Raw genomic sequence first — 16530 nt, forward strand, 5'->3', positions numbered from 1 at the left:
GGAAGGAAAGCTTCCAGCACCTTCAGGTTCTTTGGTTGCTGCCGGAGCTCCATGAAATGCTTCCTGTGCAGCTCCCGCTCTCGCCGCTTGTTGTATTCCAGCTGGTTCTCGAGCTCAGTCTGGTGCTGCAGCCGGATCAGGTCCATTCGCAGCTTCTGCAGCGTGTGCAGCTGCCGGTACTCCAGCTCGCGCGTCGACTCGTCGTGCCGGATCAGCATGGCATGCTCCATTTCCTTCTGCGTCCGCTTCTTGTTTAACTCCTGCAGAAGAGGACAGCAGAGCACAAGGCAAAAGCTGAGGAGTGATTCTCTCTGCCCCAAGATGCAGTAGTTGAGTTTGTGAGGCTGGGTGTCCCAGTCACTCCTCTGGACAGCATCAAGGACTTCCATGTGCCACAGGGAAGCACAAACTCAGCAGCACGATGGGAACGCTAACAAAGTGGCCACTTAGCATCCAGCCAGCCAGCCCTCCCTCCCTGCCTTCCTCCCCTCCGCTTCGTAGCCTGCTCCTCTGGCAGCTCCTGGATCACCAGGGAGTCTCCAGCAGGTGGCACTGGGACCACACACCAGCCCTCTGTGACTGCTGATTATCCCTGAAGTTTTTGATAAATACACCCTGGGGTGCTCAGAGCTGGGGGGATCTGGGCTGGGGTGACTGACAGAATCAGGGGCTCTTATCTGTCTGTTTTAAATTGCCCCGAGCCCCTGCTAGACCCTGGGAGATGTGGCTTCCAACACACCACTAACACTGAACGGCCAAAGCAGAGGTGAACAGCTCCAACACATCACATCAGGTAAGAAAAAGGACTTAATCTACCACTGTGCACTGGTGGGTTTTGGCCCTGGCTGCAGCACATTTGGGAAAATGAGGAGACAGCCCAAGCCTCACATGATTTTGCAATGTGCATGTGGTTGAGTTCCTGCACGTGGTGCCCTGCAGTCTAGGAAAACCTTCACCAAACCACAAACCAAGGGAGAGGAAGATACCGGATTCTCTCCCAATTGCTGTCTCAAGGTACCAGCAACAACCTGTGGAGCACGGAGCTGAATCCAGCTCAGCTGAGCAGTTATTACAGCTGTACCCCTCGCTGATATCTGGTGACCTTCACAGATGGTCTGCTGGTACGTCTCCGTTTCAGCTCTCGGGTTTACACACTCATCGCCACGCTTCACGCCAGACTGAGACAGGCGCAGCGGGGGCTGCCTGGCACCGCTCACACCTGCAGTGCCCAGCAAGGGGGGGGCTCAGTCTAACGAGTTTCTGCAGCGGAAGCAAAGAAATCTAATTATTCTGAGTTGTTGCTTCCATGTTGTAATCCTGTTGTGACTCTCAACATCAGCACCTGCAAAGAGGCACTGTGGCCCCTTGGGCTCTTACAGCTGCGACAGGCTGAAGCTGGGAGGACAGCGAGGGAAACGGGGCCAGGCCGTGTCTCTGCGTTCTTGGCCATAAGGATGTTGCCAACATTTAAGCAAAACTCACGCCTTGATAGCTAAAAAACAAAAATTAGAGGTACTGGTGTGCTGAAATAATTTCCCACTTGCATAAAGGCAGGTAGCACATTCGGATGGCACAGCAGCCCATGCTGTGAGCTGTGGCACTGGTGCCTTCCTCTTGGGACAGGACAGCCAGCCTCTCGTGCCCATTCCACACCTGATTTCAGTGGACACAGCATGAACGGAGGCACTCCACTTCTCAAACACTTTCCCATTTGTAGAAAAATGGTGGTTACTTAAAATGCCAGGAAAAAAAAAACCATTCTTGAAGTGTTATTTAGTTCAGCTGCCTGATCCAGTGAATTTGAACTAGTTAGTAGGGATGTTATTTTCAGGAAATAAACACTTAGGTCTCAAGACCTTAAATGCACGAGCTCCGAGGAGTGTTTCCTCGTTAAAATACCGTGCCAGGTAACTGATTTCTGTTCCCATCCCTGCCACAGAGCTTATATGCTGCAGTAAGCGTGCCCAAATCTGATTTTTCTCAGTCATTAATTTTCAGGGTGTCCGAGCTGAGATGTCTGGGTGTGATTTGCAAAGCAGCTGAGCAGCCCCAGGCACATCTGAAGTCAAGGGCAGCAAAGCTCCAAACCAGTAAAACACAGGGCAATGTTGAGTGTGACGGAGAACGTGATGGTAGCAGACTAAGTACATGATTATTAGAAATTTTTGACCACTCACTCACACTCAGCCTTTACTAAAATACCTCTTCACCCGATAGTCTTTATCCAAAACCAACATTCCTGAAGAATTCAGATACTATAGTGATGACCACAGAAAAATCTACAAGTGATCATTCTTTCTCCAAAGTGGTATTTGACTACAGGCAGGCTGTAAGGCAAGGGTTAATAACTAATAAGGACATGCAGTGTTGAATAGCTCCTTAGCAAATTGTCACCTGTTCTGTGCACTACTTTGAGCAGAGCCTGACAGAAAAGCAGCATCTGACTATTTGAAGACAACCAGAACGCAGACACACGAGAGGACTCTGGTTTTGATACTTCTTAAATTTGTAGCATTTCATTCTGCAAACTTCATGTTGTTCCTTTAAGGTTCTCACTGGTTTATTACCCATATTTCAGCCACGTGAGCTTTCTTTAGCCAATGAGTAGAACTCCTCAGGTGATGCTTTCAGCCATCCCACAGCTCTCCCACAGGAGGCCCTGGCACTCAGCATGGCACAAACTGCCCTGTGCTGTGAAAGAAGCCCAGCAGGATCCCCCGAAATCTCATGTCCAGGAGCTCAGATGAAGCATCTGACCCAGAGCGGGTGGCCCACATCATGTTTCTGTCTCAACTCTGCCACCCCTCCTCAGTTAGTAAAAGCAGCCACATCTGTGGGGAAAACTATTTCCCAAAACAGGATTCCTGCATTGTTCTCCGTTCTGTTTAGCAACTGGGAACATGAAGATCTAATGTCAGTCAGCAAACCGTTTTACAGACGTGAGGCTAAAACAATTACAGAAATGCTTGGGAAAGGAAGTGAAGAGTGCCATACTTCCCGAATGTTCTGCTGCTCCATCTCGTGCCTCTTGATCATCGTTTTTCTCTTGAAGAAGCGGCAGTTTTTGTCGTAGTAGAGTCTCTGCTGGCTGAGAAGATGGGCCTCCTCTTCAGCCTGTGTGTGCTGCAGGTTCTCTTTATGTTTGGATATTCTTTCTTGCTTCTCTTTCTTCGGCGTGCTGTGGTCCTCGTTCATTTCCTGCATGCATACAGGGGCAAAACAAGACTTCCCTTAGGATCACAGTGACACGGGACTCGGAGGACCTTCAGTAGCTCACGGCTACTCTGCCATTCAGTTCACGAAAGGACCCCAAGATCCTGACTACGACACCGGGTACCAGCAGAACCAGACCCATCCCCTGGCCGTGCCCAGCCCTAGTGCCTCTAGAGTTGTATCACGACCCACCACGAGGAAGATGAAAAAGTGGCCACTGAACACAAACATCTCAGGGGGCATACAGCGCAGCGATGAGAAGACAGTGACACACCACTGCAGGGCAGGCTCTGGCTGTCCGGGAAAGCCCTCGGCTCCCTTCCCACCTCTGCACCTGTTTCACAAGGGAGTCCTGCTTGGGCTCAAGTTTTATTTCAGCAGGACTCATGCTCAAATCTGTCGAATCAGACACCTAACAGGGCTCTTTGCTATTCATTTTCTCACCTCTACATTCTTAACAGCAAATTATTCTGGCAATGTGGTGGGGACGCTGTACTCAAGTAACACAATTTGGGGTAGATTGAGCGATATACTAAGTTACTACTTTTTCTAATTAATTCATACAAGCGATCACAGGGCTTTTAAAATATGGCTGCTCTGCTTACAGCTTAAGCAAGCGTTGAGGAAGAGCAGGGAGAAGAATTCCCTATGAAGTCCCCTTTCCCCTCATTGCCCTTGGTTTCAAAGATTCTGCTCTACAGCAAGTTGTGAAGGCTCCTCTAGCACCCTTACAGATTATTCTAGAAACGCTACCAGATGCTCACAGTTCCTGAAAGTTTATTTGCTGGGAATCTAAATTCGCTTCCAAGCATGACAGTATCCCTTAAACCCCTGGGCTGGCCCGGGTTTATCAAAAGGAAAGTCTAGTTCTTGTTCATTTCACACCCTTTCAGCCCTGAAAATGATGGTTTCTTGCCTCTTTAATCTTTTCCTTGCAAAGCTTATATTGTTTCTTCTGACTTTCTAAAAAGGTCGCCAGGTCTTTCTTTTGCTGAGCCAAAATCTGTTGCTGGAATTTCTTTTCATCTGCTGCAGCTGCCTTTGCCTGCAAGGCACAGAGAGAAAAAAACCAAAAAGAGTTAGGGGGAAAGGTGAGGGAGCAGGTACTCAATCCAGCACAAATCAGTCTTCTGTTGTGTGGTTTTTGGTCTGTCATTCTCCCATCGCTGCGCTAGACAAAGCCATGAGAATTCACAGCCAAATGACAGCTGCTTGCACAAGTAACCCAAAATGCCCACGTGCATTTAGGAGCTTCCTTACGCTCCTTACCCCTCCACCAAAACCACCCCAGAGGGTAATACCCCTAGCTTACCATACAGATTAACATGTTGATTTTTAAACAGACTGAGTAACAGCAGCAAGCTTTGTCATTCTCTCAGCCATGAGGGCAGAAACCCTCTCCAAGATCTCTGCAGAGTTTGAGAGACTCTCTTAGCCAGCTCTCAGCAGCTACGGTATTGGTCAATGCCAATGGAGTGCCCATCATCCAGAAGGTTGACTTGGAGCTGTGAAGCTATTTCACCAAACTGGCCAGGGCAGCTCTGGACACTAACCACATAGCACTTAAGAACATGGGTTTTAAACAGCACTTCCACAGCCGCCTCCTGGAGATCTGATAGGCACCTCTCCCTCCAATCTTCTCGTATGGCTAGGGAGCCTGTAGCTCTACTCACCTCTTTCTCCATCACAGCCACTTGCTTCTTGGCCAGCTTCTCCAGCTCAATGGACGAGTTGTTGGCATGCGTCTCCACCTCCTTCTGCAGCTTGAGGCGGTGCTCGTCCATCTCGGCCTTCAACTTGTTTTCCAGGGCGATCAGCTGCTTCTGGTGCTGGCGCCGCATCCGCTTATATCCTGACATCTGTTCCCGCAACTCGTTCTCCTGCTCATGCTCATGGATCTGTCTTGTAACCTGATGTCAGGAAAAAGGGAGGAAGTGCTACATGGCCTTCTTCACAGACAAGCTGTCTCCATGTTAGCTGCTTACCTGTAAACCACACCCTGCTTTGCTGTGCTCTTTGAAACCAACTTTCAGGGAATGTTTTTTCAGTTTTGGAGGGTGCTATTGTTTAGTATCACAAACCAGGCCAGAAGGTTTCTCCCTCTTGGTTTCCAACCCCTCCATCTTTAATGAGAATTCTATGTGCCTTTTCAGTCACACAGCATGAAAACGTCATGTTACAAATAAAGGAAACAGCAGGTTACTAATCACTCCAGGAAACACTGGAGGAGATCTAGAAACAAAGGTGGCTGCTGGACAACCTTCTTCAGACACAGGACTCAAATCCCGAGGGTGACATGGACCTACGAGATGGCACCCATTTTAAGAACTCCCCCCAACTCACTCGTTCTTTCCTTCCTCCTCAAGTCACCACGGTTCCAATTCAGTCCCTCAATACCTATTTCCTGCAACAAGTAGCCTCCTTTAAAATTTCTTCTTAAAATTCAAGAGGATGGCAGACTGAGCTCATTCCCTACCAGAACTGAAAGTTTTCTAACAAGGGAACACTGTTCTGGAACTGTATGCTCTTAACAAGATTGATCAGATGGTCTAAGCAGATTTTAAACCCTGCTCAGCTGAAATAAACTCACAAGTTCCACATTCATTTCCATGCCTAAGTGCATTCATGTGAAAGGAGGAAATAACTCCGGTAAGGTGTGCCAAAATCTTTCGGAGAAAACGCAAAAAGTAATGCTTCCGTTTCAAAAGGAAAAGGTGTCCAAGACTGATTTTATATTTTTTAACACAGCCCCAGGAACTTCGTATAAACATCTGCTGGTATTTTATATGATAGTCCCAGGAGCCAAAAGCTGGAGCCCTTAGTACACGTGTAGAGCTGCAGTCCTTGAGTCTGTACAAGGGGACCTCTCCCTTTCACACTCAGCAAGTAGGAAGGAAAGAGCTCAGCCCGTTGAAGGTGAAGCCTTATGAACCAACAGTCCTTCCTGCAGTCCACAAGAGCCCAGCCTTCCCGATTAATTTCTCCATAGTAGCCAAGAAAAAGAACTGGCACCTATGACAGTACTGCAGTCACTTGAAGGCCATTTTCCCACAGATCTTCAAAGTAAGCTCAGACGTAGGATGGGATGTACCTACAGACCTGAGAAGGCTCAAGTTCAACAGAAGAAGAGCAGTTGCTTTACCGAGCAGCAAACCAAGCCCACCTGCTAGCAGCCCTGGGCTTCAGGACTAGCAGCTGATAGGAAGCAGTGATCAAGGAGGAGCTCCAAAATCAACAAGCAAGTTTAACACCACAACTGATGTCACCCGAGGCAGACAGCATGCTGCCACCTGTCTCAGCTCAAATGACTACCAACATTTTGGAGTGGTGCGAAGAGGAGGTTAGGAAGAGCCTTCCAAAGCCTTTACCTTGAAACAGATTAACAACAATTTACAGTAAATAGTTACCAACCAAGAAAACCATAGTCAGAGTCTCAGAATAGGAACAAGACACGAAGGATGAAGCTACTCAAGTGGACAGCCTGTTTTCCTCCCATCCCTTCCAAAGACAACCCCAGAGAGAAAACTAAACATCTAATTGCAAAGAAAGCAAAGAATTAGCCTGACCACAGCGCTGTGTCAGACTCCATCACCAGGAAGTGATGATGCATAAATCACATCCTCCTTGTACAAGGAATTTTGGGATGTTATTTTGAAGCTGACTGGATTAAATATATACTTACATCTCAAGAATTGGTGTAACATAGCAGCCTTCAAATGCTTGAGGCTAGGTAATGAAACACACCCAAGCCAGATACCAGGAGCACCGGAGATTGTAGAAATGACTACAGAAACACAAGCAAAGTGTTATCCCTGTGTATTGCTACAGTTCAAAAAGCTCATTTGTTTGTTTTCTTAAAGTGCAACAATGACAGCCATACTTTGCAGAAGTTGGTAAGCCTTTGTAGGAACTTGCACATTTCAGTCAAGTTCAGCAAGAGTAAGATCTCTCACAGAAGCTTGCAGGTAATGCGAGTTCCTCTGAGAAGTTGTCCAAGTTCATGATAATGAGACAGATGTCAGGTAGACAGGCAAAGCCCCAACATGTCACATACGCCACGTTAAATGAGGTACGACTTGCAGAGAACAGACTCGGTCGGGACTCGGAGGCACGGAGGAACGGTAACTACCACGCAGCAGTACAAGACCTTCTTGGATGTGCTATTTTTGAGGCCCGGCCTTTTTGCGAACAGTGGGATGTTCCGCACGTCACACTCCGTTCCAAGAAGTTGGCAGAACAAAGCAAACAGCAAAAGCATAAGAAAAAAATGGACCTAAGAATCCGCTAGCAACTTTGTCAGCCTCCCCTTTGGTCTAATCTCTAATGAGATTTACAATGTGCACTTGTTTTATTTACAGCAAGAGTCATCAAACTTTTATCCTTTTTTTTTTTTTTTCCTGCTCCTGTGCACCTCATTCCCAGTTTTGCTCAGCTTGTCTCTATCAGGACAAGAATTCCATCTTTGGAAGACTTCATGTTAGGTCTGGGATATCTATCCCCAATGCTAGGATGTAATTACTAATGATAACGTTAGCTGATAAAGCCTTCTAGTCACAGCAGAAGATGAGACATTAAAAAGCCAGAGGAAAACAAAAGCAGCATTTCATTCCTGAAGACAAGAGAAGAGGAGAACAGTAGACTTGGTGGACATTTTGCAGATTTAATGTCTGCATGCTCATGCTAAAGACCTAATTTGTCACCATAATCTCTAATCAAGACCAACACTCTTCAGAACTCTGGCTTCAAAGACAAAGTCTCCAAATGGTGATCTCAGAGCATGGATGAATTTGGAAGAAATTAACATTAGTTACTGAATACGACCGTAGTTCAGCACCAGAGAAGTACTTCAGACTAAGCATGTCAACACATGAATGAAGGATGGATTACGGTTTTAAAAACGAAGCTCCTAATGAATGAACAGCTTGAGGGACCATTGCAAAAAGAGAATTTGGGGAAGTTCTGGTAATCACTTTTCTAGTGTTCTTAGACGAATGCACTTGGAACTTTGCAAAGTATTTCACGAACATAATCCCATAGATTTTAATGGAAAAAGATGACAACTGAATTGGTCATTGCAAAATTTACTCTCCACATAACGAGAAAATGTCAGGATCTTTTAAACCAGAAAACTGCAGTCTCCTGAAGCTCTATCTGCAACACGCAATAATCAAGCAGGGAATTAGCAGAAACAAAAAACCTGTATAAAACAGAACAGCTTTTATTAAGGTATGACATTTTCTCAGTTTCTTATCTCTCTGTATCTTCACACACAGAAGTGAGAAGAGAGATGCTTTTTCCAACCTACTCCCACAGGCAGTTCACTTGCCATAAAAATCCAAACTTTCTCTCTCTCATCCCTCCAAGATTTTGGCTTTACGTAAGGAAGCCGGGCTCACAACTCCTTCAAACCAGCAGCTCCTTAGAGTTCCTCTTCTACATTGTTTAACCAAGATACTGAACACTCTCCTGAAGGACAGTTATTCTCACCACTCGATAACTAAATGAAACACCGAGCTCCTCTTTGCTGGACAAGGCAGAGCACAGAGGACACTGCCAGTAGCCTCTCACAGCAAGAGAAGAACTTGGAGATGAGAAAGGACAAGTTCAGTATGTTTAGCGCAAAGATCTAGAAAGGCAGCAGGCAGATGAGTCCATTAGGAGAAACTCAGTCGTTTGGAATAAAATGTCATTGCTTCAGCAGAAGAGGGTGCAGGAGAACAGCCGTCATGTAAAGGTACCTGGTTTTGGAGTCAGACTGCCCTGGTGGCATTTTAATGGCCACATCCAGAGAAGCCTGCTCACACGTACACGGATATTCGGCTTTGCAGGCACAGGATGAGATCACATAATTCTTTTCTGGCATTTGGATTTCAAAGAGAATGCCAAGGTCTTCGGCAGAGTCCATGCTACCTGATCTTTCTATGAAGTTTTAACTATTAGATCGTTTCATTTGAAAACTGTAAAAGCAGCTATCAAGGAAATGCCTGAGACGGTGGGGAGTTAAGGGGTCAAGCATGAAAGACATTTGGAAATGCAGATCGATGCATCTCTGCATATATTTAAAACACACCTTTCGCTTGACAATGTTGATAGATGTAGTCTTATCAACATGCAGAACCTCTACCCTTCTTCTCAAACCCAGCTTTCTGAGCTTCAAGGCTTAGATTTCTAGTTGTAACTTTTAATTCATGGATCACTGATAGTCTTCAAAATAATACGGAGACGTAGCAGGTACATGATCTCCATTTCAGACACTAACTTTCACTGCATCAGCAGAAATACGCAGTGTATTTTCCACCACTGCTCCAAGTGAGTGATGGTTACTGTTGCCACAAGAGTGTCATGAAGGAAAAAAAAATAAAATGTAGGGGAAAGGTTGGTCTACATGATGCCCAAAGAGAAAGGCGGATCAGGAAAGAGGGACTATTAAAATTGTTGCTTGAATTACAAACAAAGGTAGGCTCTGTCAGCTTTCTTAACCACGTGTGCTTTTTCTTTTTTTTTTTTCTTTTTTTTTTAAACCTGACTAATACCAAAGCATCATTGAAAGACTAGAAAGATACAGTCACAGCCTGTTTCTTTGTGGATAGCTCACTTCACTATTTCATCTGCAAGTCTGTCCAGTTTCCTTCTTAGTCACGTGATGCTTTTGCAGAGCAACAGGGCAGATGAATCACACTTAAAATCACTGGGACATCTGTCCAATACAGTCCTCTCTGCCTGTAAACTCTACATTCACCGAAACTATTTGAGCTTCATTTTGGAAACAGATCCAACTTCCAAATTGGGAGCATCCTCTTTGAAATGCCAGTCAGAGGAGGCTCCTGGGAGACCTTCCAGCAGACTTCCAGTACCTAAAGGGGCTACAAGAAAGCTGGAGAGGGGCTTTGGACAAGGGTGTGTAGTGACAGGACAAGGGGCAATGGCTTTAAAGAGGGCAGATTTAGATCAGATCTAAGGGAGAAATTCTTCCCTCTGAGGGTGGTGAGGCACTGGAACAGGCTGCCCAGAGAAGCTGTGGCTGTCCCATCCCTGGAAGTGTTCAAGGCCAGGCTGGATGAGGCTTTGGGCAATGTGGTGTAGTGGAAGATGTCCCTGCCCATGGCAGGGGCTTTGGAACCAGATGGTCTTGAAGGTCTCTCCCAACCCGAACCATTCTATGATTCTTTCCTCAATCTGCAATATCCTGATCTAAAGCTGAATAACAAGGACTTGAGGGCTCAAGACCTTGGACTCCACCAGCAGGAAGAGCTGTGGAGCAGCCTGCACAGCCCCTGGTGCTTTTCCTCTCTAATGCTGCCCTCCTCTCATGTTGGGGAGTGGTGTTCAGCAGAAGTATTTACACCCAAATACCATCCCATATTATTGAATTTGGGGTCAGAACTCCCATTTTCTGATGCCCTGCAATACAGGCCACCTGATGCTCTCAACTGCATAACCTCTCTGTGCCCAGGAAGTGATGCCCAGCTCCTGAGAAACCAACGGATGGTCAGCAGCAGCGATGCAGGGAACCATCAAAGCACGTTGGTTTGCTTAGTTTTTAACACTGTGGGATCTCGAGCACCCATTCACCCAGGATTCATTATTTTTAAGATACCACTGAAAGAGTCAATTAAAACAGAGAGATGAATAAAGTCTGAATTTCTGGTTTCACATTCTAAATTTCAGACATGTTTAGGTCATTGTCCCCATATCAGCTACACAGTTGACCTTGCCCGCCCCACAGACACTTAAGCAGCAGACAAGGGAGCAGGCATGAGTGAAGCCTTCCCTTGGCCAGAAAAGCAGCAGCATTCAGCACCACTACCCACTGACATCATCCAGCCAGAGAGCGGTGATCGAATGCACGGCGATAAAAAAAAGCGTGCTGACAGCCACGCCGGCACTTCAAACCCAAGCACGTACACCGGCATTCTGCACGTTCTGTGCAATAGGTTTCAACTCAGCATTTTTTCTTCTAGATTTCCATTTTGGAACGTGAACAGGTGGAAATGAAAGATTATTAAAGGGAAAAATCCATCACAAGGTTAACTGAAATGAAATATTTCTGTTGTAAACACAGGGAAACTTCTCCCTCACGGCATAGCCTCAGAACCTAAGGACACAGTAACACCTCCTGTAGTACCAAGGTGGTGCTTTGGGAACTTTCCTCTATACTGGGAAGGGGATATGTATGCATATGAGGGGGACAACAAAGCTTTTGCATGACATAATACCATACTACCATGTGCTTTTCCAAAGGCCTGCTGGCTAACAGAGTGAGCTAATGGGTGGGACTTCTCTCTCCCCCAAAAGATACTGTACTGCTCACCCTAAATGTGCACCCTAAGCCCTCTCTCAGCATGAGCCCAGACACGCTCTGTATCAGAGCACGTTCCAGAGAACCAAAAAAAGTTCTCCAAAAAGCCTACCATCTTCCTCACCCAGTATTAATTTTATCTTTATCATCATTTGGTCACTGAAGCAGAGAGATTTAGCAAATCCAAGTGACTAAGGAATTAAGGCAGACAGAGTCCCAGCCCCCCAGGAGGCTGCCATGGGATTCAGGAGTGACCTTGGGACACTGGCTGTCTTCCCCAGAGCTCAGAGGGCTGGGAAGACCTCACAGTCCATACTTTGACATCAACATCTTTCATCAGCTCCCAAGGGGGCCTTGCCATGCAACACCTTCAAGCCACCCAAGTAGCCCAGAGATCACATATTCAAGGAAGACAAAGAGTTATGAACTCTGCTGCTGAAAGCAGGAGAGAAGGTGCAGCAGCCTTCCACAGGGAGTAAGAGAATATTAATATATACAATTTGATAAATAGATCTGTGTATCGAATACATGTTTGGAGTATGATACTTGAGCTATTCATCACCTCTTCCCTCCAGCCAACCTAACTGAATCCTACTTTTATTTGCTCAGTGCAGGCAATAGTGCTGGTGACATACAGGGTGCCCGCGCACACACACATACAAAAGAGAAAAATTTTACAAGGCAGAGGGTCTCCAGGAGACCAGAGATGCTGCTTGTGTCAGGTGTGCTGCATGAAGTCCTCTAATGCACACGTTTCTAGGTCACTCTTTAAATTGTGGGGGGAGGAGGGAGGGAAGGGGGAGCACTCAGGGCATGGCCACCCAGAAGTACACCTGCAAAAGATGGAACTCAGATGCTCCCCCCAAATCTCAGCCCATGCAGCATCTGGCCAGAAGCCTGGATGCCACAGCACCGTTTTAGATCTTAACAGCAGCAGCATCACCCACCACTCTGAAATACAGGCAACTGCCACTGCTGCTGCTTTTTCCCTCCGCTCACAACCTTTGCCTGTGGTCACACACACACACTCTGTCGTGTGCATGTAGAAAGGGGAAGCTGGAGGAGCAGGAAATAGTGGTATTGAAGGAAAAAACCCATCGTTCAGGCAGGGTGAGACGAGAAGGGGAGGGCTCGCTGGTGTAATTTCGGGGTTGGTCTAGGATGATGTCATAGCACTGAGCAAGTGCCATGGCCAAACAGTGGGTACTTTCTACGGCTCCCCGTCCATCTGACCTCTAATCCCACCGGGCTGAAATATTTCAGATGACATTCCTTTTAGCTTTAAAAGGCCATTTTTCACCCGGTTCCCTCAAAAAGGCTGATACCGAGCGGATGCGCGGCGGGGGAGGCGGCACGACAACTAACTCTTCCGGCACACACCCCTTTCCCTACTACAAAGGCATCCACAGCAATCACATTTGCAATAGTACAAATCCCGATGGATTCATCCCATCCCCCTCCTCTTTGTAAGCCCACAGCCCCGCCGTAAGCCCTCTCCGTTATCGCCACCCAGCCACCCTTCCTCGGGATCGAGCTGAAAAATGCAGTCACGGTACAGTTGCTCGAAATAAATGAATGAATGAAAAAAAAAAACCAAAAACCCCAAACCAGCCAGCAGCTCAGCCGGGAAGCAGGGATCTTATTGTTTCAAACCCCATCTGCATCTCCACAGCGTTCAAACATATTTTGCACCAGCACATATACACACTTTTTGCACATGCAAATAAACAGATTGACAAAAGAGACAGGTGGAAAAAAAGGGGTGGGGGGGTGGGAAAATCTGGGGTTATATTAACTTCACCCAGGAAGGCAGCTTGTCTCACACAGGCTGGCGACACACAGAGAAATTCGATATATTCCACATTTTGCATCTCATGCACACACAGAGCCGAAATACCGTTCAGTGCGGTATCTAGTTGCTATGCCAACGACAACAACAAAATTAATTAGGGGAGGAAAAAAAAATAATTGCTGACCCCTTTGCAGAGGGAGAGGGGACGGGCGGGGGTGGGGTGGGGTGGAGAGGGGGGGATGGGGGTGGAGAGGGGGGGATGGGGGAATGGGGGGGGGGGGGGTGGCCACTTACCAAAGATGCTGATTTGATTGTGGCGAAGCGCTCTCGGTTCCGGTAGTGGAGGGCCTGATTCTGCACTGACTGGGTAGGCCGCACCTCAGGCCTGCGATCCCTGTGGCCCACCTCATCCCTTATAAATACATGATCCTGCAGAAAGGGATAAAAAGAAGGAGAAGGTCCGGCTGCGCTCTGCCCGCGGCGGCTGCCTCTCCCTCACGCCGCTGTGTGCACAGGCGCCGCTGTAGGACAGGCATAGTTCAGCTCCGGCAGCCCCGGCAGCTCCCGCCGTACGAAATGAATAAGCAACACATTGCAGGAGCGGCTGGTGTCAGCTGATCGCCCGCGGGATGCCTTCCGAATCCCTGCCTGCCTGGTGGTTTGTGGTTTGGTTTGGTTTTTTTTTTTTTTTTTTTTTTTTAAACCTCCAGGATTACATATGTGCGGAAAAAAAAGGATTCGAGAAGCGAAAAGCGATGCAGAGCGATCGGACTCCTCCGGAAGGTCGGGCTCAAGCCCTGCAAGCCAGCGATGCCGTTGGAAACGTGATTCCCATGCCCAGCAAAGAAGGTGCCGTTCCCTTTCAACCCAGGAGCAACATTCTGCCTCATTCCCTTTGCCGAGCGGCGCGTCCTCGCCAGGGGCTTTGTCTCCGGTCTGCTATCTGCCGCGGAGCACGAGCATCCCGGCTAACGCCACGGCAGGCTGGGGAGGGAGGACCAGGAAAGCCTCCGTGACCACTCAGGGATCCTGCTTTCCAGTCATGATCCCGCACCGTTCTAGCACTTTCTCTCCACAGCCCACAAAGGAGATTTTTTTTTTTAATTTTTTTCCCTCTCCTTTTAAAGCAACAGCGCGCAGGTTTCGGCACGCGCGGCTCCCGGTGCAGCACGCCTGCCCCTTGCTCGCCGGCGAGGCGTCACGAGGAGCGGCTGCACATCCGCAAGGCTGGTTGAGATGGAGCAAAGCTCTTCTCAAACCGACAGAGAGACATGAACCAGAACGGCCAGTGAAAAACCACCACCACGATCTCACTAACTGGAACACTGACTGCCAAGACCCGCGGGCTGCGCTTCCAGGATGGAGCAGCCTTTGGACACTCGGCGCAACCCGCTGCCTCCCACTGCAGCCCGGCCCGTGGTGTGGGCTGGCACATCTGCCATGCTGCCATCTACCACAGCTTCGTGATGCCCATCTTCAAGCTCCAGCTCCTAAAAGCTTGAAGGAAAACCCGAGATTCTTCGTGAATTAAATCAAGTTTCCATCTGTCAAGAGTGCAAAATAAAGGCTGCGAATGCCTATGTCAAAAGGCAAATAAGAGACACCAACTCTTGCAGAGAACGGCTGCCTCTGGGCACCGGGTGTTTGCAGACAGGCAGAAGCAGCCTTGCCACCGTGCCATGCCAGGGCAGACACCAGTAAGGTCAGAAAGCCCCGTGGTGAGAACCAGCTGATACGGAATAGCATCTCCACCATAACACTGCTGCTGTACCGACGCTCCTTCCCCACTCTGCAGACACTTGGTTTCCCTCTCTGCTGCCCTCAGTTTCCAGCTGCTTCTAGTCTGGACCCACACACGTTCGGCCACTTTCAATATGATTCTGTAAATGATTCCAAGCAAAAGTCAAACAGGTACCGAAACGCTGATATAAAGAGCTGAATGACCCATTGACTTTTTCTTTTCTCATATTCTTTATTTTGAGCGTTTATGCTCCACACTCACCTCTCCCTTGCCTTTACACCGACAGAGCACAATGGCCCAAGACCATTGCAGAGCCAAGGCTGCACCGGCTCCTCCGCACCCATCCCAGGGAGACAGAACAAGCTAGAACAGTTAAAAACGACAGTCCTTCACAGAAGCAGTAGGACTACAGAGTGTAATAAAAATTTGTGGTGCAATTTTGTATTGGTCATCCTTATACTGGACTTTTTATTGCAGTCTTACACGGGGAAGGCAGTGTTACAGAAGGGCAATTACTGGCAATCGGGCTGATCTCAGATTTTCAACTTGTGCATGTTCAAACGACAGGCAGGGCTCCCAGACTTGCACGCTTTCCTGAGAAAGGTACATCTTAGGCTCTAGGATAGTAATCCCAAAGAAATCTTGATTAAACCTTTAAAGTTTAACAGTATTAATCAGTTCACTTGGACTCGTGGCTTCACTGGAAGAGTATCAATCCAAGTTTTCTACAGCTTTGAGCACTCCAGCCTATCAGGTAGGTGTAAGGAGGTACTCTGTGAAATACAAATCGGGGATATTCCGGACAACCCAAAGCAGATGGGCTGGCTACTAACATCACCTTTTAGTTTGGTATTTCTGCTGATATGTTTTGGAGCCTTCTGGCACAACAGCCCCCTAGCCAGGCAAGGGGCAATACTGGAAGCAATGCTGAACTTGGCCTCTCGCTCTCCAACGCACAGCTCTGCAGAGATAAACCTGGCTTTTTGGGGCTTGTGCAAACACAGCCTCGTGTGAACACACTGGTGCAAGGCAAGATGGAGTAAGGGGAAGGGAGTGAGCAACTGCAAAGGGGAAATCCTTTGTTACAGGCTGAAACTGGAGCACCTCATATACAAAATAAAGCTGGACAAAAATGTCCTGTGGTAAGTCTATAGAAGACTTACCCATCTGAGCCATGGAGGGCTGAAGAGAAATGAAAGTACACAGGATTCCTCTACTTTAGGCATGGAATTAAGGTGGAGCCAGCATAAATATTACCCATGGTCATACACAAAGGCTGCAGCAGCACATGCGAAGGTACAAAGTTCCTAACCAATACTCCAATCCCTGGCCCATCTTCCGTTACATTAGTATGTCAGGGTGAATGTGAAATATTAAAACCAGAGAAGCCGCAAATCACTGAAAAAAGCTTTTAAAATGGGCATTCAAATTTTTCAGAATGCTCCAAAACATCACCTAAAATGATGAGTTGAAATTGTAATTACT

General features: G+C 47.5%; 1 protein-coding gene across 1 annotated transcript in view; it reads right to left on the reverse strand.

Annotated features, from left to right (window-relative positions):
* Positions 1–16530, reverse strand: part of TAOK3 (TAO kinase 3) — a 64164-nt gene that overhangs the window by 3383 nt on the left and 44251 nt on the right. Inside the window, exons 14-18 of the mRNA XM_086623664.1 lie at positions 13599–13733; positions 4887–5123; positions 4130–4258; positions 2995–3198; positions 21–260 (exon numbers count right to left, since the gene is read on the reverse strand). Of these exons, the coding sequence (XP_086479790.1) occupies positions 21–260; positions 2995–3198; positions 4130–4258; positions 4887–5123; positions 13599–13733 (945 nt within the window). The remainder of the gene's footprint in view (positions 1–20; positions 261–2994; positions 3199–4129; positions 4259–4886; positions 5124–13598; positions 13734–16530) is intronic.

Source organism: Tauraco erythrolophus, chromosome 19 (genome assembly GCF_009769465.1).
Source record: "Tauraco erythrolophus isolate bTauEry1 chromosome 19, bTauEry1.pri, whole genome shotgun sequence".
NCBI classification, from domain to species: Eukaryota; Metazoa; Chordata; class Aves; order Musophagiformes; family Musophagidae; genus Tauraco; species Tauraco erythrolophus.